Source organism: Phoxinus phoxinus (genome assembly GCF_949152265.1).
Source record: "Phoxinus phoxinus genome assembly, chromosome: 6".
NCBI classification, from domain to species: domain Eukaryota; kingdom Metazoa; phylum Chordata; class Actinopteri; order Cypriniformes; family Leuciscidae; genus Phoxinus; species Phoxinus phoxinus.
In genome coordinates this window covers 37,397,710-37,422,763 of record NC_136881.1, presented here as the reverse complement: position 1 = coordinate 37,422,763, position 25,054 = coordinate 37,397,710, and the positions used below count along the sequence as shown (strand labels likewise).

The 25,054-nt window shown below is 38.4% G+C and overlaps 1 protein-coding gene across 5 annotated transcripts in view; it reads right to left on the bottom strand.

Annotated features, from left to right (window-relative positions):
* The window catches only part of abca1a (ATP-binding cassette, sub-family A (ABC1), member 1A), a 46,567-nt gene that overhangs the window by 1,807 nt on the left and 19,706 nt on the right, over positions 1-25,054 (bottom strand). Inside the window, exons 11-49 of one of the 5 annotated variants that reach the window (XM_079615804.1) lie at positions 23,440-23,556; positions 22,282-22,476; positions 20,504-20,709; positions 20,234-20,410; positions 19,107-19,329; positions 18,801-19,022; positions 17,406-17,610; positions 17,197-17,310; positions 16,896-17,067; positions 16,672-16,803; positions 16,422-16,561; positions 15,357-15,494; positions 15,041-15,273; positions 14,855-14,927; positions 13,488-13,690; positions 12,921-12,969; positions 12,718-12,831; positions 11,514-11,662; positions 11,295-11,419; positions 11,112-11,210; positions 10,385-10,574; positions 10,168-10,262; positions 10,049-10,081; positions 9,841-9,946; positions 9,643-9,717; positions 8,649-8,818; positions 8,385-8,562; positions 8,188-8,303; positions 7,365-7,509; positions 7,103-7,226; positions 5,607-5,736; positions 5,386-5,506; positions 5,198-5,260; positions 4,993-5,099; positions 3,738-3,879; positions 3,514-3,648; positions 2,573-2,676; positions 1,023-1,115; positions 701-944 (exon numbers count right to left, since the gene is read on the bottom strand). In XM_079615804.1, coding sequence (XP_079471930.1) covers positions 701-944; positions 1,023-1,115; positions 2,573-2,676; positions 3,514-3,648; positions 3,738-3,879; positions 4,993-5,099; positions 5,198-5,260; positions 5,386-5,506; positions 5,607-5,736; positions 7,103-7,226; positions 7,365-7,509; positions 8,188-8,303; positions 8,385-8,562; positions 8,649-8,818; positions 9,643-9,717; positions 9,841-9,946; positions 10,049-10,081; positions 10,168-10,262; positions 10,385-10,574; positions 11,112-11,210; positions 11,295-11,419; positions 11,514-11,662; positions 12,718-12,831; positions 12,921-12,969; positions 13,488-13,690; positions 14,855-14,927; positions 15,041-15,273; positions 15,357-15,494; positions 16,422-16,561; positions 16,672-16,803; positions 16,896-17,067; positions 17,197-17,310; positions 17,406-17,610; positions 18,801-19,022; positions 19,107-19,329; positions 20,234-20,410; positions 20,504-20,709; positions 22,282-22,476; positions 23,440-23,556 — 5,457 coding nt within the window. Of the gene's footprint in view, positions 1-700; positions 945-1,022; positions 1,116-2,572; positions 2,677-3,513; positions 3,649-3,737; positions 3,880-4,992; positions 5,100-5,197; positions 5,261-5,385; positions 5,507-5,606; positions 5,737-7,102; positions 7,227-7,364; positions 7,510-8,187; positions 8,304-8,384; positions 8,563-8,648; positions 8,819-9,642; positions 9,718-9,840; positions 9,947-10,048; positions 10,082-10,167; positions 10,263-10,384; positions 10,575-11,111; positions 11,211-11,294; positions 11,420-11,513; positions 11,676-12,717; positions 12,832-12,920; positions 12,970-13,487; positions 13,691-14,854; positions 14,928-15,040; positions 15,274-15,356; positions 15,495-16,421; positions 16,562-16,671; positions 16,804-16,895; positions 17,068-17,196; positions 17,311-17,405; positions 17,611-18,800; positions 19,023-19,106; positions 19,330-20,233; positions 20,411-20,503; positions 20,710-22,281; positions 22,477-23,439; positions 23,557-25,054 lie in introns of all 5 variants that reach the window. The other 4 variants (XM_079615805.1, XM_079615803.1, XM_079615806.1 and 1 more) reach the window with 4 other exon arrangements.

Here is a 25,054-nt window from a genome sequence, read left to right as displayed (position 1 = left end):
AGTCTTACGGGTTTGGAACGGCATGAAGGCGAGAAATTAATGATGACAGAATTTATGTTTCTTTTAAATCACTTTTTTCAAGGTAGTATAGTCAAATAATTTTGCAATGTTTCTGTGAATTTGAGCAAAATGCTCAAAAAGTGCACTTTTAAATCTATGTGGCATCGAATATCCCATAAAACAATAGGGGTGTAACAATATATTGTGTCGCAATATAGCACGATAATAAAAATTACTGTGTGAGAAAAAATGACAGTTTACAGAGTTTTGGTGTCAGTACTACATTAAACTTCTGTATATAATGTTGAATATAATGTATAATAATGCAATGGGGGAATATTTGTGTGTCCTGATAATGCCAAATATCTTATGTTACCAGTTAAAGTGGCTACATTATTTTAAATATATCTAGTCAGTGACCGAGTGCAATATTCATCCCAAATAATTCAGTATTTTCAGCTTCAGAATCATGAATATTTGTACTCTGGTGTGTCTTTTGTCGTGTGCAGCACCAAGTCCAAGATATTAATTGACACCCACAATGTAATATCAAATTTAGCATTTTGATCAACAGCACATTTTTTGTTAACCTTTTACCACATGAGTATCGCAGTAATATCGTATCGTGAGTTCAGTATCGTGACATCGTGGCATGAGGGTATCGTTACACCCCTATTAAGCGATCTCGAAGCGCTCTTACTTGGTCTAAAGTGGTCTGTGTGACGGAGTAGTCCTCGATGTGGAGCTGCTCTTTGTTCTTGGAGAGGATGTTGAAGATGCGTGCGAGGGAGGTGAGCGAGGAGGGCAGCTGGTACTGGAGCATGTTCCTGTGCTTCTCCTTCAGGGTGCTGCCCGGCAGCTCCCGCTCGATGAACTCCATCACCGGCTCCAGCCGCGGGTCGGCCCCCGCCACCCGCAGGATGATGGTGTACCCGTCACCAAACCTGGAGCAGGAGCAAAGGCCTCAGTAAACACATTCAAAACAACACATTCTCTGGGATGAATCAAAAAAAGCGTCTCACCTGTTCTTTAAGTGCTGCACACTGCCCAGGCAGCGAAACCTGCCGTTCACCATGATGGCCATGCGAGTGCAGAGAGCTTCACACTCCTCCATACTGCCGGAGAAACAGCAAAGTCACGCAAACAAGCCAAGGATACACAACATTATGCTTTTTAGGGCTGGGCGGAATAACGTTATCGTGGCGAGGATATAAAGTGTCTATTGTGAAGAGATTTTGCTAAATCTTTTATATAGCGGTCTGTAAATATATCCACACCAGAGTTAAGCGCCATAAGCCATGAAAGAAGAACTCGTTGAAATGACAGTTTTCAACTCAAACGGAAAACTTTTTATGTGTTTTTACTTAATTTACACATTCAAAGTGCACGTCTTTGAAAACTATACCGTTATCGTGTTCGTGTAAACTACAAAAACGAGAATTTGTGAAAACGGAGACGTCATGCGCATGTGTACGTGTTCAGTGTAATGGGACGTATTGTTTCTTTACAAAGCGGCATCGCCATCTACTGGCCTGGCATGAATAATACAGCGTTTTTTTGTCGTTTTCATGGATCCGTGTGAACGGGGATAGTTTTGACAATGTTGTCACCTGTACACGAAAAACACGAAAGGAAAAAGGTCTCCTTGTTTATTACATTGTTGTCGTGTAAACAACCTAAGGCGCCATGCGATCCTGAATTCAGTTCTCTTTCGCGGCTTATTGCGCCTGGACGGTCAAATACACTTACAGTTATGTCAAAATAACCATCGTGTGGAGTATTCACGTAAACACAGGCGGTTATGTCTTAAAGGGATAGTTCACTTTAAAATTAAAATTCTGTCATCATTTACTCACCCTCAAGTTGTTTCAAACCTGTATTAATTTATTTCTTCTGCTGAACACAAAGAAAGATATTTTGAAGAATGTCAGTAACCAAACAGTAGTCTGTACCCATTGACTTCCATAGTAGGGAAAAAAAATACTATGGAAGTCAATGGGTACAGACTACTGTTTGGTTACTGACATTCTTCAAAATATCTTTCTTTGTGTTCAGCAGAAGAAATAAATTAATACAGGTTTGAAACAACTTGAGGGTGAGTAAATGATGACAGAATTTTAATTTTAAAGTGAACTATCCCTTTAAGTGAACGTACATCATGTAGTGAACCGCATGTATGTCAGTATTTTAGATCTGTGTGTTCGGTCTTAAAGTGAGAGTAGCCTAATATTCCTGCTTCTGTCTGTATCATTAATGTGAATCAAACAACAAAAGAGAAAATCACTCACTGCTCTTGACTGAATAACTTTTGTAGCTTTAATAAAAATCGATTTACCGTAATATTTCATACATATAGGGAAGCCTATGCCGTATATACATTTAATTATTAAAATTTCTTACTACATAATAATACTGTGCCTGAAAAACCTAACATTATACTTTATATTATTTGTATCTTTCTTCTAATAACAAAAATTGAATAATAAAAATAACGTTATCGTGAAATAAAATTTCTCATATGGTGAACTAAGATTCGGCTCGCCCACCCATAATGCTTCTCTTCCTCGCTCACCTGTGTGAGGTCAGAACGACCGAGCGTCCCTCTTTAATGATGCTGAGGATGCAGTTCCACAGGGCCCGCCGGGCTTTGGGGTCCATCCCAGTGGTGGGTTCGTCCTGTAACAACAGCGACAGCCAGGTTAACCATGGCCCACAAGTTCAGCAGGAAACACAAGCAGAACACCATAAAGAGAGGAAGGAGCGTGAGCATGTTTCCTGATTCTGACTGACGGTCACCAGAGAAGTGGAGCGCTGCGCTGACTCGCTAGAACTGCTAAGTGTAACCCGGTTTCATGGGAATTAAACGCTTCACAGCGTATTAAAAATGAGGCAAGATCTGGGTATCGCTTTTGTTCTGGGAAAAAGAGGCCTGCTAAGCGGCCAATCTGAGGACTGTTACACAACTGCACTGATCTAAACGGGAATGAATGTCACAAGATCTTTTCTTGAAATGCAGATGACCTATATACACCCTTACGCATGGGTTTTAGGGGGGGTTTTAGAGTAAGAAAATGCTTTTTGGTGGTTATGTGGTGTATTATAACTGTTTTGAATTCAGTATATTAACCGTGCACACGCAGAGTTTGTTCTGGTTTTGCTCCAATTTGATGGTTTCATGCTCTTGGCAGCCAAAATATCACCTCACAAGCACATTGTGGTTGGTATAAAACATGTTAATTTGCTATATCTGCCATTTTATGCACATTTTTGTGTTTCATTTAAATGCTGCTAATATAATTTTGTAATTTGTGTTTTATTTAGCTTTTATTTGTTTTGATATACTTTCTATGCACAATTGTATAGTTGCATTTGCATCTTATTATTCGCATGAAGCCTTGTTTTTCCCTGTTCTCCATGATCAGTACAGACTAGTTTTCGGTGTATGATGCACCAGTAGAAAACCACTGGTTTATTCGAACACAAAGTTGGGTGGTTTATTATCTGCACACTCACCAAGAACACGACTGGCGGTCCTCCAATGAGCGCCATAGCTGTGGAAAGCTTCCTCATGTTTCCCCCGCTGTAGCTTCCTGCCGCTTTGTCTACATACTTCATCAGGCCCAGTTTACGAATGCCCCAATCCGCCACCTGCGACGAACAAACAACCAACCAATCAGATCCCTCGATAATCAGCAGCAACACAAGACTTTCCCTCTCGGGGGCAGCTAAAGACTGACCTCGCACACTTCTTTCTCGGGGACGCCCCGCAGGATGGCGTAAAACTCCAGATGTTCTCGGCCAGTCAGCAGGTCGTTGATGGCGTCAAACTGCGGGCAGTAGCCCATTTTCTGATGCACTTCATCAATCTCTGTCAGCACGCTGCAGAAAACAAGCCAAGAGATTGCTATTATTATAAAAACACATTTTTGAAATGTTATGTACATACTATGCATGATGGAAAACAATGTTAGAATACTAGCATATCGACAACCTCAAAGTCACAAAAAAATCGTATTTATAGTATGAGGAAAGCATTGAATCATTAGCATGATCAGGGGTGCACATAACTTTTTCAGTGAGTTACTCAGGTGAGTACCAGGAGATGGTGTTTGGTACTCAACCCATATGTAGCGTGGCCACAGCTGTCAATCAGGAAGTCAGCATAAAATGGCGAACTAAAACCAAACTTATTTTAAAAAACGAACATTTAAATTAACATCAGCGTCAAAAAACGACCTAAAATGACAGAAAACATCTTTGGAAAAAAGTGTAATTTGATTGTTTAGTTTCCATCACGTTCATTAGACTTCATGGAGTCAAAAATAGTCGATCTCCGAATGTAACTTAACAGGGAGGAGAGTAAAGATGGAAAGCTCCTAAGGCTTATTTCCATATAAATTCACGGATAATTTGTTGTTGTTAGTGAAAATCAATATTGACCTTGTATTTCAAAAAGGATCCTCATATAAGAAAAAATACTAAAATTCAGAGTCAGTTTATTCGCATTCGGAGATCGACTATTTTTGACTGACAAAATGCCGGCGGACACAGCTACAGTGAGTTGTTCAAAATCTTTCTTTTTAGTAAACTCTGTGTACACAAACAATGTTCTCAATGCTCGAGTTCATGTGTAGACCCCTGGTGATACTTCGAGCACAGTTTTATGTTGTGTCGAGCCTTCTTAGTGTTTTAAAAACAGAGATTTTGATGCGATCATATACGTGCCACTAGCACTCCCATTCAAAAGGCAATTTGTCCGAAAACGAAAATACGGTCAAACTTAAAAGTGTCGTTTCCATTCTAATTATGCTTTTACACGAAAGTTTGCCTCGGGTAGATTAACAAAAAGACCCTAGGTTGCATTTTGGCGACAGTTACCCTTTAAGTACGCAAAGGCGTGTAGTAACATTACGCATTCCTGATTTTTGTCGCGCATGTGTACCTGTGTACCAGTTATGTGCACCCCTGAGCATGATGTTTTAATTGAATTACCTTTTCCCGGCCAAGTAAGCCTCTCCACTAGAGACAACTGAATCTCCCGTGAGCATCTTGAAGGTGCTTGTCTTTCCAGCTCCGTTCACACCGAGCAACCCGAAACACTGGTGAAAGAACATAATGTCATCTAAACATACAAGACCAGCCCAACTAAACTAAAAACAGTTCTTCGTTAACTAAGACGACAGATATATGATCTCACCTCTCCTGGTGGGATTCCCACACACAGTCTGTCGACAGCTGGCTTCTGCTTCCTCTTATACACCTGCAGAATGAGCAATAGTATCATTATTTTAACTGAACAAACTGATGATATAAGTATTATGTGACATAAGCTTGCTTGAGCCACCAATATATATAAACAATATATATATATAAGATTTTACTGACCTTGGTGAGTTGTTTGAGCTCCAGAATATCAGTCTGTCCTCCTCCACCCAGAATCCTCTGTCTTTCTCTGGCCACATCCTCATCCTCTTCTCCGATGGGCTTCAGCTTAGTGCTAATCGGCCTATTAATACCACAACAGAATATGTATTACATACATTAAAAACAGATTTGACATATATTTAAAATGGCTTGGCACAGTGAGGGTATGAAAGTGTCGTCACCTAGCCTTGATGCAGAAGCGGTACTGGATCAGGATGGTAATGCAGAAGAAAATCAGTCCCTCTATGGCCATGGCAAAGAGATTCTTGCCCACCATGTCCCACGCCAGAGGAGAGCGGAATCGATTCTCACCTGGAAACATTCAGAAACATCATGTCAGAAGAAGCAGACCCAGAAAAACTCTGCTATCGCCAGCTTGGAAATGAGCCTAGGTCTACAAACTACATTTTGTTACATTCGACTCTGATGTCTATCTTAGAATGAGATTTTGTTTAGAGGAAAACATATTTGAGCAGCTGCGATCCTAATGGTTTTCCATGGAAGTGATCCAGGACGTGTTATGTCAACAAAAGAATGTCACTTTGACCTGGGCCCCAAACCAAACCAACATCAGCAATTATTTAAACAATATCTGGGGAAAACACTTTCAACTCTACTAAACTCCAAGCTGACAAAAATATGTTTTTCTAACATTCCCATTAGGTTATGAAAATGTTGTGAACATTGAACATTCAAAACATCAATACATATATTTTTTTTATGTAATATTTTATATTGGACTGATACTTTTGAATGTTCTCTGAAAATTCTGAAACAAGTAGTTACATTTAAAAACATGAGATGAACATCAAACTAAAATATTTCTGGAAAAACAAAACGTTCCATGCACAATTATTATTTTTTTTTACAAAGTCTCTTGATAATGCTCAACAAGGCTGCATTTATTTGATCAATAATACAGTAACATTATTACAATTTATAATAACTGTTTTCTATTTGAATATATTTTATAATGTAATTTATTCCTGTGATCAAAGCTGAATTTTCAGCATCATTACTCCAGTCTTCAGTGTCACATGATCCTTCAGAAATCATTCTAATATGATGATTTGATGCTCAAGAAACATTTCTGATTATTATCAGTAAAAACGATTGTGCTGCTTCATATTTTTGTGGAAAGAACCCCTATTTTTTCAGGATTCTTTGATGAATAGAATATTCAAAAGAACAGCATGTATTAAAAACAGATTTTTTTTTACACTAAACGTAATTTTTGATCAATTGAATCAATCCTTGCTGAATAAAAGTATTAATATCTTTTTTTTAAACTTACTGACACCAAACTTTTCAATGTTAGTGTATACTAGAAAACATACAAAAACACAAGACAAACATCCAACTAAAAAGTTTCAGATTTTTTTTTTCCATGAACGATTTTAAAATAATGTTTATGATAATGTTTTGAGAACATTGTTAAAGACTAGATAACTTTGAAAAAACATTCTATTAACGTTTCTGGAAGAACGTTGGTTTAGAACGTTAAGAGAACCTTGCCAGAACGTTACTCAAAGTTCTAAGAACGTTTCCTGTTAGTTCGGTTAGTGCAACAATTCTAAATGGACATTCTAAAAAGAACATTTTACTATAAGATTTTAAAAAAAACAATTAGGATTTGATTGGATAAACTGAATAATGTGTTTGTGGGAGTGGTACACACCAAATCTCTCCAGCGCGTCAGCCATAGCTTGGTTCTTCACCATGTCAATGAGACCCCTGCCCAGACAGAAGTGAGGAAAGATCAGGAACACGTTCTTCAAGATGTCGTTGATTCCTCCAATCTCCTGAAATAAAAACGACAAGAAACATCCACAGTTAGTTTAGGGTTTCTTTTGAGGAGAGCTGAAGTATTGTCATCACAAATTGCATCACATTAGTTAGAAGATATATAAATCAAGCACAGCTGAGAAATATGAACTTACATTGCTGCCAAAAAGCTCCAGGACAAATGTGGATACGCTGCCATTTATCCCAATGAGGATGTTAACGCTGGTCAAAACCACATATGCTGTACTGGGAATCTTAAAGAAGAATGACGCTGGGTACATCAGGGGTGTTATGGACCACCTAGACGGACACAAAGAAACGCACATGGCCAAAGCTTTCACATTAGTGACATATTTTTGGAGATGTTACACGTCACCAAGGCTGTGTTTGTTTGATAAAAAAATACATTAATATTGTGAAATATTTCAATTTAAAAGAGCTTTAAATGTTTTCTATAGTAGGGGTGTAACGGTATATCAGTCAGACGACGAATACAGTCAGTCACTGGCGATACACACTCCAATCCAGAAGGGGGCGCGCGCGGCAATGCAACGCTGTTTGCTAGCCACCAAAACATGAAAAAGAACTGAAGAAGAAGAGACGATATATGCACCAACCCAAAACAAGAGTTCAGATGCCTCGCAAGAGCTGGCTAGCCTATATACGCTGAGTTTTTATTCATTTTTGTGACGTGCTCCACAAAATTCAAAGAAAGGAAACTGTGACGGCAAAAAGCGGCATCTCATTTGCTTTCTTTATTTTAAAAGAGCACAATTTCTTGTTTTTATTGTGAATGTACACAAATAAAAATAGACTCTTTATAGTTTAGAATGACGTCTTACGCTTATCTGTTGGTTTTCCTTTTGTACCGAACTCGTATCGAACCGTGATCTCAAAACTGAGGTACGTGCCGAACTGTGACTTCTCTGCACCGTTACACCCCTACTAGATAGTAAGGCAATTTGTGGCCCATCTTACCCATAAAGCAACAGCAGGAGAGCAAGCACAGGAAGATTGGTGGAGGACACATAGGCCTCTTGTTGGAAACAGAGGAAGATAATGATGACCAGAGTCGCCGGGACAATGTAGTTGCACTAAAGAACAAAGATGTAATCAGTCAAAAAGCCATTCGAACAGATTTTAGGTAAGATTATATGATTTTACAACATGCTCACCATGTCCCAAACAAAGTTGGCTAGCCAGTAGAGGAAGGGCTGTACTCCGCTGATGAACTGCATGTGTTTGGCTTTATTCACTCTCTCCTGGATGAGGAACACCACAAAGCTTGCCGGGACGAAGGACATGGCGAATATGACGCAGATGGACACCAGCACGTCGACTGAGGTTGTCATTCTGGGAAGTGGATGGGATCACAGGTCAGAGATCGAGACTGTGCGGGCACATGGGTACATTGAGTGTGTGTGATCGGGGTTACTTACAGCGCCACCTGAGAGAGCTGCTCTTTGGTGAGGTTGAGCGGATGGTTGAAAGCTTTGATGCCGAATTTGGAGCGCTCCGGGCCGGGGGGCAGATTGGCACGCAGGACGGCATTGTTCATGACATTGAGGAACGCTCCGATACTGTGCCAGCCCTTATTATTGAACCAGATCTGGAGGAGCACACAATCATGTCACTCTTCTTGCTCTCACAGGGCAAGAAAAAGCCCTTAAAGCTCCTTGACATTGTGCAATCATCCGTGTTTATGAGCTCTGGCATTATAAGAGACTTTTCCATCTACAAAAATAGTAAACTTTGGCCTCAACATTAATAAAGCCTACAACGTTTCAGTTCACCTCTTGGATTTATACACATAAGATATACTTATTTATTTTAAGTTATTTATGTACTTGTAGTTCTTTACTGTATTTATATCATGTAAATGTAAATATAATCATTATATATAATTAGGTCTAAGGTTCAATATTAGAAATGAAAAAAACGTAAGAACTACTATATATATATATATATATATATGTTAATTAAATATAATAAAGACCTACGAGTCTATAAACAACTTAAAACAATAACAATTATATATATATAAAATATCAATAATATTTGTAATTAAATAACTTAAGAACCACAAGTGTAATTTTAGATATATAACAATGCATATATTGGCATTATTTATATATAAACAATCCTTAATATTAATATTAGTCATTAAAAATCTTAAAGTGAAGACATAAATACCTTACAATAACAATTATATAGTGAGATCTTAAGTTTAGCCGATTTTCTCTTGGACAATAACTTAAGCTGTGCAGAAATAGTGTTGCCAAAACACTCGTGCCAAGATACGTTTACACAACCAAGCACTTGTAAGTCTTTTAACGTCTTTGTTTCCCAGCTTGTATAAAGAGTGCAAGCTTTCGTCATGACTATGACATCTACGTATGTCTGCGTATCCAGCGCAGAATGCAGTGTACACACCTTTACATTGTTCTTGGTATCAAGACCGTGGATAAAAATCGCCAGGCTTCCCAGAAAGCGGTCAGCTGCGGTACCCTATGGGTTGCAAAGCAAAGACAGGGTTAAGGCAAGTAAATCCCAAACATTGGGCAACAACTGACTCTAATATGAGCCCTAGTGATGTTCAGACATCATAAACTTGAGCGTGGGCAGACATACCGTTTTAAGACTGAAGCGTTTACGAATGTTAGAGATGGCATCGGTGATCTCATCGCCAGGGGGGAGGGCCTGTGAGCTTCTGGCACCCAATGAGAATCCACCATACCTGTAAGACAGCCAATGAGAAAGAGATTTGAGGTTCAAATCTAACCCTGCATTATTATTATTATTTTTCTCATCAATTTCAAATCTGAAGTGATAAGCATACCTGAATTCGTTGACCCAGAGCTTGTTCTTCAAGCTGAACAGACAAAACAAGAACGAGTTAAAGCGCTGCCATGAGAATGAAAACCGGGAACTCTTTATTTCTGGATTTGCTTGACCCACCTTTTCCCAATAATCTGTGCGTATGTTTTCACCAAGTAGTCTGACATGTTTCTGCCAGTCAGATTCTGCAAGGTTTCAGCAGCGGTGACTTTAATCTAAGGAATACCAGAAGACAAAGCCAATGAACACATTGTGGTGCTGTCACTGAAACATAAGGATACAAATCTAAAATAATAGTGCTATTGAAGAAGGACAATATTTCGGTGAATATGTCTACCTGAGGGGGCGGAAGACCTCCTGCTCCTGGCGGACACTCCGGAAGCATCTTTTTCCTTCCTTCGCAACTGCACTCGCACAGAGGCGATGGGTTTTCCATACTCCAGTTCCCGTTTAGGAAAATGTCCTGAACGATCTCGGGAATCTCGGGAACCTCCCACTCTCCATCTTTAATCGGACATGATTTGCTACTGTTTCACACACACACACAAAACATAAATAAATATTTAATAATTCATAAATTATTATTATTAATAAAAATAAATCTAATTGGATATTACATTAAATTATAAAAATACAAATTTAACTTTTTGGATATTCTCTCTATATAAACAATAGGAAAAAAAGAGGACTGTAATTATTTTAATTACCTGAAAATTTTGTAATTTTCAAAGTGGATTGTCAATCAAATTAAATAGAAGCATCTTCTACACTGTAAACAGTGGTAATCTGCAGGTGTTACCTTAAAAACTGCTTTGTACTTCATTTAAACACAAACAAATACATTTTGTTTTTATAAATGAATGTATTTAGGTTGATTCAATGATGCTAAATTATATTTTTAACTTGAATAAAACCAGTTCATTTAGATGTTATAATTTTTTGGGTTACCGTTCCAGTGTTAACGGTGAATGTAATGATTAATATCTCTATCGGAGAATGCCAGCTGCTCTTTTTTTAATTTGGACTACAGCAAAGGAATATAAGGAAAAGGTTTGAGGACTCACACATCGTTCTGCGGATCTGTGCATTGTTCGTTGTAAGCCGGACTCTCCATCAGAGCTTCAAATAAGCTGTTTGTATGCCTGTCCTCTGGTGCATCGTTGCTGTAGTGAGAAACCAATCATTAGACTCGCGAAGACTCACGGGAATCAAACCGCAGACTCAAGCGTGTGGACGGTAGCGTGTACCTGAAGAAGGCGAACTGCTCCTCATACATGCTGGGCTCCAGAGCGAGACTGGGATACTTTCCAAACGGAGGGACAATGAGACTGAAGACCAGGGCGATGCACACGAACACAGCCGGGAGAACGATCTGGAACGATGCGGTTTTTAAAGGACATAATTAGGAATTTGCAAACAGACAACGCAGGGAAATCTTAAAATAGAATATTGCATGAACAACATACCTGAGCAAAGAAACCTTTCCGGGAACGTCGGGCGTACAGGAAGCGTTTCCAGAGCAAAGCCACGAACTGCTGTCTCTTCAGACTCCAGCCCTTCACCTGGTACGAGCCTTTACCGTCAGCGCCGCCCAGCCAGTCCGTCTCCCGCGATTCTGCAGGAGCGCCAACAGAGAAAAAGGTATAAAAACATATGACACGTGTCTTCCAGTAAATAAGCACAAAGAATGTGGGTAACACTTTAGTTTAGTGTCCAATTCTCACTATTAACTAGTTGCTTAGTATTTATATTGGGTATTAGTACTTATAAAGCACATATTAATAACTTATTCTGCATGACCATATTCCACATCCCTAATTCTACCCAATACCTAAACTTAACAACTACCTTACTAACTATTAATAAGCAGTAATCAGGAGTTTATTGAGGCAAAAGTCATAGTTAATAGTGGGAATAGGACCCTAATCTAAAGTGTGACCAGAATACGTGTAAGAGTATATAGCAATAAACAGAAATATAATATTTATCTATTTATACCATAGTTCAAAAGTTTGGGGTCAGAAAGATTTATACTATATTTTATACTGTATGTTATTTTAAGATTTCTAATACAAATAAAAGCTGTTTTTTTTCTTCATATTTATAAAAAAATCCTATAAAATGTATTATGGCTTCCACAAAAATATGAAGCGGCACAATTATTTTCAACATTAATAATGTTGTTTTTTCATCAAATCATCATATTAGAATGATTTCTGAAGGGTCATGTGACACTGAAGACTGGAGTAATGATGCTGAAAATTCAGCTTTGATCACAGGAATAAATTACATTTTACTTTAACATTTATTCACATAGAAAACAGTTATTTCGAACTGTAATAATAATATCTCACAATAGTGCTGTTTTTACTGTATTTTTTATCAATAAATGCAGCCTTGGTGAGCAGGAGACTTAAACATTTTTAAAAAATCGGAATTATTCCAAACTTTTGAACTTTTGTACTCCAAATGAATCACTGAAAACATTTACCATGATACGTATTTATAATATTTCATTATTAAGTCAAAATATAGTAAATATTCAATCTTTTGCCAAGCTATATTTTCTTCACATGAACTGCTTTATCTAAAGACATGAGATGATGGTTCAGAACTCAAAATACATATTTAAAATAAGTGTGATGGATGAAGGATGGGTAAAGTAACTACCTGGATCACCTTCTGAGTCATTGAGATCAAAGTCGTCTTCAGTAAAAGGCTTCAGGCAGCTCTGATGGTCCCCAAAAGCGTGTCTGCGGTTCCTGCGTGCTGGTAGAGTCCCATCTGATCCACAACATAACGGGAAAAACATAGTGACTCTACTTGTTTCCAAAGACACCATCCAATGCAAAGAGAAATGTGTTCGGTTTTACCTGAGATTTCAACATCGACACCGCTGTCTTCTGCCACTTTGAGGAAAATCTGCTCAAAACAATCACAAACCAATTATTATATTCACATTCTTGCACGAAATGAACGGAATTAAATGGAGAGATATGTGACCCTGGATCTCAAAACCAGTCACATGTCGCACGGGTATATTTGTGGCAATAGCCAACAATACATTGTATGGGTCAAAATTATCGATTTTTCTTTTATGCCAAAAATCATTAGGATATTAAGTAAAGATCATGTTCCATGAAGATATTTTGTAAATTTCCTACTGTAAATATATCAAAAGTTTATTTTTGTGAGTGAATGCAGCACAATCGCCAACATAAATGGACAACTTTAAAGGCGATTTTCTCAATGTTTAGATTTTTTTGCACCCTCAGATTCCAGATTTTCTAATAATTGTATCTCGGCCAAATATTGTCTAATCATAACACACCATACATCAAGGGAAAGCTTATTTATTCAGCTTTCATATGATGTAAAAATGTACCCGTATGACTGGTTTTGTGGTCCAGGGTCGCATTTGGTGTATTCAGTACTGGTACCTCTTCCAGTGTGGTGTCGGAGATGCCATAGCTGGAAATGCCGAGGTCGGTGAGCCGGTCGTCGATCTCATGGAAGAGCTCCGGGAACTCTCCAGCTTTGGCAGACTCGTACGGCAGAACGTACATGATCTCATGACCCATGTCCTCAACTAGTCTGGCTGTAGGGACGTGCTTGAAAATCACATTGGAGATCAGGGAGACATCTGGAATATGGAAAGAGTCGAGAACGCATGTATGAGTTTGGAACAACATGAGGGTAAATAATGAAAGGACTTTCATTTTTTGGTGAACTATTCCTTTAAAAGTGTATTAACTCTATATACCAGTGCTATTTAGTATTAACTTTTTAAAATGCCAAAATACCAATTTTGTCGAGAATACTAGTTTGGAGTATGGGATACACGTCAGATCCGAGTCATGTGCGGCAGCTCTTAAAGTGACAGCAGACTAATAAACCTGCTGCTGTCTGCCATTAATGTTAATAAAAGAAAAACGCTCACTGCTTATGACTGAATCACTTTTGAAGCATTAATCTATATTTAATTTATATTTTATGCAGTGTTTCATAACTTTATTATTTTTTTTTACATTTCCTACCTGTTAGATCAAATATTTAGAATATACTGTCTTTATGTTGTTTCTACATTAATATGGAGATTAAATGTGAAATTATTACAATATAAAAATATATTAAAAATGTTAATGTTAGGTGTGATGAATCACGATTAATTGCAGAAGAATGTGTGATTAATTAGTTCTTTTTAATCGATTGAGAGCACTAATCTTAATATTTTAAGTTTTTCGGTAATTTGGTTATGTGCTTTTGTCATTTTTTTATATTACTATTTAGTTTTCATTTATCTTCATTTCACTTTTATTTTTTAGTTCAGTTTTGATCTATTTTAGTGCTTCAGCTTAAACTTATTTTAGTAAGTTGCCAAAAGTAGCATTTCAAAATTTTTGCTAAGTTTACGTTTTCCAATTAATATTCATACTTTAGTTTATTTCTTATTAAAATAATCTGAATAGTTTTAGTTGTAGTTGATAGGGACGTGTCCAGAGCCAAATTACTTATCCGGAAATGCACGGATAAAGAATGACGCATTCTACGGAGCCCCTAAAGGGACATGGTGATGGGAAAAATACGAGATGGAAGGAGAAACTATTTTTCATATCCTTTTGTGTTCCAAATGCTCGCAAGCATTTGCTTTTCCCTGAGAAACAAACAGTTGACTTCCATATTAGGAAAAAAAATACAATGGAAGTCAATAACTGTCTGTTTACCAACTTTGAGGGTGAGTAAATGATGACAGAATTTTTATTTTTGGGTGATCTGTCGCTTTAACAATAACAACCCTGCTAAATACCTATGGTGGTGGTTTCACTTTCATGGTCGCTGCCAAGCCCAGCATCAGAACTGCTCTGCGATACACTGTCCTCCTACAGACACAAAGAAAATCACAAAATATGAAACTTCAGATAGGGTGAGTAATATAAATATGAAGATTAGCCACTCCTTCATAGCCAATGTGTACATTAAACAACATTCCTACCTTCTTGAGACTTGCTTTGGAATAGGAGACGGTGCTGTTGGACGTGCGGCAGGAGCTTGCGGAAAGATCGAAGTCTTTCTTCACCAGCGTCAGGTAGTATCCCGTCCCCAGCTGGGTCTTGAGGAACAGAGAGGAACCCACACAGCACAGCTTCCCATGGGAGATGATGGCGATGCGGTCCCCCAGGATATCAGCTTCGTCCATGTGGTGGGTGGACAGGATGATCGTGCGACCTGAAGGTGAAACGACACGGCTTAAAGGAGCGTTTCGGGAAGAGCGTCACGACAACGCTGGCTGAGACAGAATCCGCCTGTACCTGGACGATACTTCAGGAGCAGGTCCCAGATCCCACGGCGAGCGTAAGGATCGACTCCAGCGGTCGGCTCATCCAGGATCACAACCTTTGATCCTCCAACGAACGCCAGCGCTACTGATAACTTCCTCTGCATTCCTCCTATAAGGACCATAACGGTTAGTTCTGTTACGGTTTCATGCTTTAATATCATAATATAGGGTTACACTTTATTTTAAGGTGACATTGTTACAATGCAATTATATATTTAAGTACTGAGTGATATTAAGTAACTATGTGTACTTACTATAGGGTTAGAGTAGGATTAGGATTTGGTTTAGGGTTATGCATAATTTACTGTTATTACAATGGTAAGTATATGTAACATGTGTAACAAGGACACTGTAAAATTGTTGTGGAAACATGGAAATTCCATGTTTTTTTGGATGGAAATTCAAATCATAATTTTTTCTTAAAGAACAAGGACACAGGACTCAAGGACAGATTAAATTGAGCAAAAAAAGACAGGTAAGACATTTGTAATGGTAAAAAAAATCAAATAATGCTGTTCTTTTGCAAATTCTATTCATCAAACAATCCTGAAAAAAATTGCTTCCACAAAAATAATAAGCAGCACAACTGGTTTCAACATTGATAATAATGAGAAATGTTTCTTGAGCATCAAATCATCATATTAGAATGATTTCTGAAGGATCATGTGACACTGAAGATTAAAGTAATGATGCTGAAAATGCAGCTTTGATCACAGGAATAAATTACATTTTACCATATATTAAAAACAGTTCTTTTAAATTGTAATAATATTTCACAATATTACTGTACATATGTTACATGTACATACCATAGTAATAAAAGTAAATTATGCATATTTACATGTAACTAACCCTCAACCAAATCCTAATCCTTCCCTAACCCTGGGCCTATAGTAAGTATATGTAGTTGCTTAATATTACTCAGTACTTAAATATATAATTACACTGTAACAATGACACTTTAAAATAAAGTGAGCATAAATGGAAACACTAAAGATTGTATAAATGCTACAGTATAATATCATAATATCCGCACCTGAGAGCTGGTTGGTGCGAGATTTGCTTTTATGAGGCAGGCCGAGGTCCATCACAATCTGCTCCATCTCCGATTTCACCTTCTCCTCCGGCAAACCCTTCAGACGTGCATAAAACCAGATGTGTTCCTCCACGGTGAGCCTAAAACACACAGACGAGAACACAGTCTGAATCTAGAGCTAGTGCGCTTTTATTTTGTCGCATGCACAAAGCAACTGAGCTTCTAAAATGTGTTTTTGGTGGCGACGTACATGCTAAAGAGGACGTTATGCTGCGGACACACGCCCAGGTTTTGCCGGATAGCGTTCAGATCGGTGCGGATGTCTTTGCCCTGGATGTAAGCCGTGCCCGAGGTGGGTGGGAACAGGCCAGTGAGGATAGACCTAAGAAAGCGGGAAATATTGAGCTTATCTTATGACATTAGGCACATTATTAGCATCAGATGTTGTTAAGATCTTGTGTTGAGTTATCTTACATGGTTGTGGTTTTTCCGGCGCCATTGTGGCCCAGGAAGGAGGTGATCTGACCCTCGTAGAAACCTAGAGTCAAACCATCCACTGCCAGTTTGCCGTTGCTGTAGACCTTCACCAGATTCTCGATGTAAACACCTGGTTCCAGGTGGGCAGGTTCCTCTTCAATGCATACAGCTAGAAGATCAATCAAAGCGTTTACACTCAATATTTTGAGCTATATCCAATAGCTTTCGGTTAAACATATTCCTCTGAACCAAGTTCAGACTGTCGAAAAATAATGAACACAACCAAGATGTTTAATACCTTCAGCATTTTCTTTATTGTTGGTCGGCGCTGCTGTAATCCAACCACATTTCTCTCCACACCAGTAGGACTTGGTGAAAGGGAAGTACCAGGGACGTGGGATGCCATATTGGCCTGTGAGATTGACATTTTTTTACACCGTTAGAAACCTCACAGAACCATCCACTTTCTTGCAAGCATGAATTATATATCAACCAAATGGCACTAACCTGGAAACACCGCTTCAATGTACCAGGTCATGATGGCGTAGAGCACGGCGTCGAAGAGCATGAGAGAGATGGAGGTGGTGAGGCTGTAGCTGTCCTCCTGCATGGGGCTGGAGAGGAGGTTACTCCACTGGATGCCCACTCCCTGCTCCTCGAACAGAGCGAAGTACTCGCAGCCGAAGCCGAACGCCACCGGAGACAGGAGGCTCTGAGGAGAGACGGGCAGAGGCCTTCAGTGCGTCGGTCAAACACACACACACAGCACAGGGCACGGGTGGCAGAGGCCTTCAGTGCGTCGGTCACACACACACACACACACACACAGCACAGCACAGGGCACGGGTGGCAGAGGCCTTCAGTGCGTCGGTCACACACACACACACACACACAGCACAGGGCACGGGGTGGCAGAGGCCTTCAGTGCGTCGGTCAAACACACACACACACACACACAGCACAGGGCACGGGTGGCAGAGGCCTTCAGTGCGTCGGTCACACACACACACACACACAGCACAGGGCACGGTTGGCAGAGGCCTTCAGTGCGTCGGTCAAACACACACACACACACACACAGCACAGGTCACGGGTGGCAGAGGCCTTCAGTGCTTCGGTCAAACACACACACACACACACAGCACAGGGCACGGGTGGCAGGGGCCTTCAGTGCGTCGGTCAAACACACACACACACGCATGCACGCACACACACACACCTCAGGGCACGGGTGGCAGAGGTCTTCAGTGCGTCAGTCAAACACACACACACACACACAGGTTTAAAAACAATGAAAATAATAATAATCAAGATGAAAATAAATAAATAAATATTACATTCAAATAAATAAGTAAATAAATAAATAATACATCTAACAGGGCAGTAATATAATGAGTAGAAAATATTTAAAATAAATGTAACTGCATAGAAAATAAATCTTTTGATTAAAAAAATAGATTAAAATAATGAAGTAAATAATACTTAGATTCAAATGAATAAATAAAATATAGATTAAGTATAAATAAGTAAAGAAATATTAGGTTATATAAGTCAATAAATGAATTATAATAAATAAATAAATAAATAAATAATAGATTTAAATGAATAAAAATTTGATTAAAATAAAATACGTAAATAAATTAATAAATAAATAAATATAAATTAGATTAAATATTAGATTATCTTAAATTGTTGTTGTATGGTTGTCTCTTGTATTGTTTGTTGAGCCTTTGTCTAAAGACAATTTCTACCCCCGTGGGGATAATAAAGACAATAAAGCTTTTTTGAGTTTTGAATTGAAGTCTTCATACAGGAAACGTTATAGACGCCTCACATGAGGATGATCATAGTTGGGGGTCCATGGCTGAGCAGATGTATAACATTCACATGATTCACACTCACCGCTACTATTTTGGCTCCAAAGCCCACGTAATCCTGCCAGGCCACGCACAGCACATAGGGAAGGTAGAGGGTGAAGTATATGATGCCTCCGCACGCCGCGGCGAGGTTAGCGCGCGAGAAAAGCGTGCTGATCAGGAAACACTGCATGATGGTCACAACGGCAAAGGAGGCCAGGAACAAGTAGACTACGCCAGGGTCACTGTACGGCAGGAGATTCCCCATCTGAGCACAACACGAGAAACACAACCATCTTGAATTGCTGTTGTTAGGGTTATATTTTTACTATACGAACGGAGCAATGCACACCTTCAGGATGAGCACCAGTAGGGCGGCGCTGATGAGCAGGGGTATCAGACTACTGATGAACCAGCTCAGCCACAAGATCCCATTATCCAGACCCATAATCCTCATGGTCTCCTTGAGCCGTGCTTCCTTCTCGTACACCACACCCTTGATGATGATGGCCACCGAGTACATCCAGGCCAGAGTCATGAACAGAGGCATGGAGCGGCTCATTATCCGCAGGAAACTAGGGAAGAGGAGACAGGGTGGGTTACGCCATCAGCGTGAACGATAGCTAAAAGATATCTGCTGAGATACCTCGTTTAGGGCACTGAACGCACTGAAACAAGCTCAACGTAGTGAATAATAATAAATATTTGTGCTTTTATGATTATAGAATCACATTCTTCGGTTAGCAACATGCTAATGCCAAACTCTACTGAAATCAAACGTGTGGCACACCAAATTCGTCACTTATCTCAGTTGGTATGATAACTTAGTAGTCAGCTGCCTTTGAATTAATTAATATAAAATTATAAAATAGATTAAAATAGATTAAAAAAGATTAAAATAGATTAAAATGAATAATAAATAATTATAATAAGTTTTAAATAATTATTGTTTAATAGTTATTAAAATATATATAAATCAATAAATAATACAAAACATACATAAATATATATATATTTAAGTATATAAATCAATCAATCAATCAATAACACATAATTAGATTGAAATTAAAAAACAAATAAACAAACAAATAAATTATAAATTATAATATATAAATAAAATAATTAAAATTAGATTAAAATAAATAATACAAATATATTTAAATAAATAAATAAACAATAAAAACATTACAAATATATAATACAATCTAATTTAAATAAACAATAGATTTAAATAAATAAAACTAAATATAAATAAATAAATACAGTTAACAATACTATAGTGAGTAGAATTTTTTTTAAATGTAATATTATTAAAATAATATTTTACACATACTGTATTTATAATTGTAGTTTTCCACAGTATAAATTGGGTCTTTATGCATAAAAACTTATATATATTAAAAAAAATTCGGATGGGGTCCCTTGCTTGTTTAGTCTGAACCTGATCATGAATGTACAGAGCATTATGATATTTCTTACACGTCGTCCACATAGCAGGGATACGGCATCTGCTGGATGTACACTCCAGTTTTCTCCTTGCTTCCCGTCAGTGCTCGTATGATCCCGTGTTCGATCACATCCTGCAGGTAAGAGAAGCCGCCCCAGATGTACCGCATATCCTCAAACGGGTCCGCTCGAGGACCGGGATCCCAATATCTACGGCAAACACAATCACAACATTCATTTTCTCCATACGGAAGCTGTACGGACGAATGCGTAGCATGCTTAGAAAAACGTAGCCTATCATACCCATCCTTGATCTTGTTAGTGCGCTCCACATTATCAATGTCCATGCGTATCTTGTAGTTGATGTGTGGCGGCAGATCAGACGTGTTGGACTGCATGTCAGGAAACACTATTCCCGCCCAGAACTTGCGGTCGTCCAGCAGATGCATGGACTTGTTCACCAAACGTTCTTCATTGGCCACCGGCTCCAACTTATCCAAGTTCACACACTTCAGGGGAGGAAATAGAAAAGTTGATCAGAAAGAAGTCGGGGTAAATCAATGATCCTCAATTCTGGCAATCAAATAATCTTCCCCACTACTAAATCCCATAAAAGTGCAGATGGGAGAGGAAATCTACTGACGGCGCACACATTAAAAACACAGACGCAGTCGGATAATTTCCATAATGCATCTGGTTTAAAACGTGCTTTTTTCGGTGTTAAATAATACCAGTAAAGCCCCTTTCACACAGCGTGTTGATCCCGGGAAATTGAAGGGAAATGGCCAGAGTGCCTTCTGTGTGAACGCAAACACGTCCCGGGATTGTTGCCGGTGTTGTGCCGAATTTCGACCCCCGCCAAATGATTACCCCCCTAGAAAAATGATTACCCCCCTAGAAAAATGATTACCCCCCTAGACAAATTATTACCCCCCTATTACCACCCTAGCCAAATTATTACCCCCCTAGCATTGGTAGGTTTAGGATTAGTTGTCGGGGAGGGGTTAGGATTAGGCAATCAGGTACTGACTTCAACGAGGGGGGTAATAATTTGGCAGGGGGTCGAAATTCTGCACAACACCGGGATCGTTCCTAGCATTGCCGGATCGTTCCTAGCATCGATCCTAGCATTCAGTCCCGAAACGCGCTCTGTGTGAATAAAAGCCGTAATCAATGCCGTAAGGTGTGTCGTAGCTGACGCTGAAGCTGGGATCGTTCGCCAGCTGGTGAAACGGTACGTAATGCGCTAGTTTATGATCGAGTCAGAAAAAAAAATGCACTAGCGAGAGAGAAATCGAAGCTCATAAGCAAACTTAAGACGCTGGAGACATGTCATGTGTCTTTACGGGATCTTTACGGGTTGTGTGTGAACGCACGCACAGATTCCGGAAAATTACTGGCAGTGTGAATGAACCAAAATCAAACAATCCCGGGACAAAACACGGGTCACATTATCCGTGTATTTTTCCGGAATCTCTGTGTGAAAGGGGCTTAAATTGACTAGCGCACACCTTAGTAAATCACCTAGCATGATTCATTTAAATACTCTCCTCCCATGAAGTTTGCGTCTGAAAGGGAAAGTCCTTCAAATGCATATGCAATGAGGTCAGCCGAAAAAAAAAAAAAAAACCTTGTCCACACAAATTTTGCACTGCGTGTTTTTACTAAATCCTGACAGTAGTTTTTAACGTCAAAAACTGTTAGTAAACGTGGCCCTAAATCACAAAATAATCAGTCAGTCCATCTGACTTTAGACTTTATGACTAGTTTTGGTGGTTCTCTGTGTGAGTGCGGCATTATTGATTTGTTACTGTAATTTAGAGGAGAACTGAGAACTGTTTCTTTCTGACAGGGCGACACACTGACCCAGAAAAACAAGACGGGCATTAAAGCGTGGATTCGGTTTTCTTAGAAACGTTAAATTGATTAGCAAAGATCACAAGATGCCCACATAATCCTGCTGATGCCGTTTTAAAGGGCTAAAAGTAATCCAATGTCACATATAATGAGATCAAGCCCTTGTGTTCAGCAGAAACAATTCCTAGATGGCTGAATGGAGTTTGGTTTGTGCATGCATGTACCTCCATGAACCGGGAGATGGTTTGGATGGCCTGATCCATCTCGTCGAACGCCTCTCTCCAGGTGTACGCCGTCCCATGAGGACGCGTGTCCTCTGAAGCCTTGGACAAGAAGCGGGACACATCCTCCACACGCCAGTCTGTCCCGCTCAGCTTGGCATTGAAGAAGCGAGCGCTGGCGTCGTTCTGGAGGAGCGTCTGTTTGGGAAAAATGACATTCACTTAATCGATACATACGGAAATATTACATAGATTCTGTCGCTGTAAAAGACACACTGCTTCTGGTATTATAAATGAGTGAATCAATAAATGTAACTAAAAGACAATATCTTAACAAAATAAAATATTTTTTTATAAATGTTAATACACACATGTACTTATAAAATTAATATCATAAAGATGTCTAAATATTTGGAAATATTTATTTTCTAAGTTTAATTATAATGTTTTTTTTCTACTCATTACTGTTATATGTGTTATTTACTTGTTTATTTTATTCTAATGTTTATTTATTTTATTTTAATCTAGTGCATCAATAAATGTAAACAAAAAGAAAATGTCAACAAAACTATGAAATCAAATATATATTTTTAAATTGTATCACACACTCATACCTGTATAATATATATATATATACTGTTAAAATGTAATATTATAAAGATCATAAATGTAATAATGTCTAAAAAAAAATTTTTGTTAAGTTGAATTATTTATAAAAAAAACTCTACTCATTATTATATTGTACTGTTAGATGTATTATTCATTCACTTTATTTATTTTAACCTACATTTTTATTCATTTATGTCATTTTTTTGCATGACCTCGCATGAAAGTCATGGAGTCATGCATTTTGTGCCTATGAAAGCAAAACGCCTAACCTAACACACTTTTTCATTCGATTAGTCACAAATAGGTCCTTCGAATACTCCAAGGGTTTGAAGATCTCCACTAATAAGCATGCATCCCGCAGAGCGCCACACGTTGAGCGCCATGTGAGTTCAGTAGGGAGGTTAAAACGCAGTACCGCTTACGTCCAAAAGGTGGCAGTGTGAAGTTCAACATTTGAGCTACTTACACAAAATCATGTGCTCAGAGGTGACTAACAGACTAACAGGAACAGTGTCTTTTGTGTGTGTGTGTGTGTGTGTGTGTATGACGCACCCGCACAAGGTCCATTTCCTCACTGTTTTCCATAAAGCTCCAGAGTTTGGGTCTCATCTCTTCCCACATGCCCCCGAGGTCCCTGAGCACGCCGAACTCTTGAAACGTCTTATTGACCTGAGAGAAACAGAGAGATACAGTTAAACCGGGCTCAGTTTTTCTGAGTTTTTAATCTTAACCGACTGTGAAAATCTGGTTGCATCACGAACATCTTCACAGATTTTCAAACCTACACACACTACAAGATTTGAAAATCGTGGCGCATCACACACTACAAGATACTCTGAAGATCATCATGCCAGATTTAGCACCTCACGTGGTCTCACGGGGATGTAAACAAAATGGATACTGTGTCTTGCTGTAGACATTATATGAGGAGACGTTATAAAGGCAGTCGTGTTGTTGCCACATTTCGACCAGCCGTTCCTCATTCTCCATCTCGGACCCATTTGTTGTTTCGCGGTCGCCATTTTCAAAAGTTCGTCACTTCCGTCTCCTTGTAGACTTGTCTCTCATGGTCTATTATGGAAGTACTGACGTAATCACAGTCGCAATCATCCCGATTTAAAATCCTAAATATCAAACATGTTTGATATTGTCGGGGCGAGCAGATCGGGAGGTTTAAGATCTGTTGATCTGTAACCGCATCACTTTACCAGTTAATCTGGGCCAAACATCTGAACCGATTGATGCCCTGGACGCGATTATTCGGGCATAAATCGACCCGACACTCCTGTAGTCTGAGCCCGGCTTTAGGATGGTCTTCTAGACCCAGGCCTTCCAGACCTTAAGATACTGCTGGGGATTGCTGGAATATGGATATATATTTTGTATGGATATCATACAAAATATATATATAAAAAAAAAAAATTGTATGTATATACTTCAGATATTTGCTCAAATATGGACATACTATTTCTCATGATATTCAAAATCGTGATCTACAGGTTTCTGCTTGAAAACGTGAAATTATTTTTGTGGATGAATATAAGTTGTGCCTGCATATCTTTCAATTATATGAAATTAAGTTTATTTTATCATTTTTATCAATAATTTAAAAGGTTATTTTAAAATATTGTGCAGTGAAAAGCATCAACAATTGTACACAATACACTATTTTTTTGTTATATTTTAATTCATTTAAATAAAGTCAAAATAAAATATCATATAAATGTTTGAAGAAAATTCTAAATGTTGCCTTGGCAGCTAGTTTAACTAAAATAAGTTAAAATAACTCCCATAATAAGCCCATAATAAAATTACTAAAACTTAAAATAAAATAAACTCAAAAAAATTGAATATGGTGCAAAAGTAATTTTCAGTAATTCAACTTAAAAGGTGAAACTAATATATAATTTAGACTCATTACATGCAAAGTGAGATATTTCAAGCCTTTATTTGTTATAATTTTAATGATTATGGCTTACAGCTTATGAAAACCTTTTCACAATATTCTCATTTTTGGGGTTTTCATAAGCTGTAAGCCATAATCATCAAAATTATAACAAATAAAGGCTTGAAATATCTCACTTTGCATGTAATGAGTCTATATAATATATTAGTTTCACCTTTTAAGTTGAATTACTGAAATAAATTAACTTTTGCATGAAAAAGC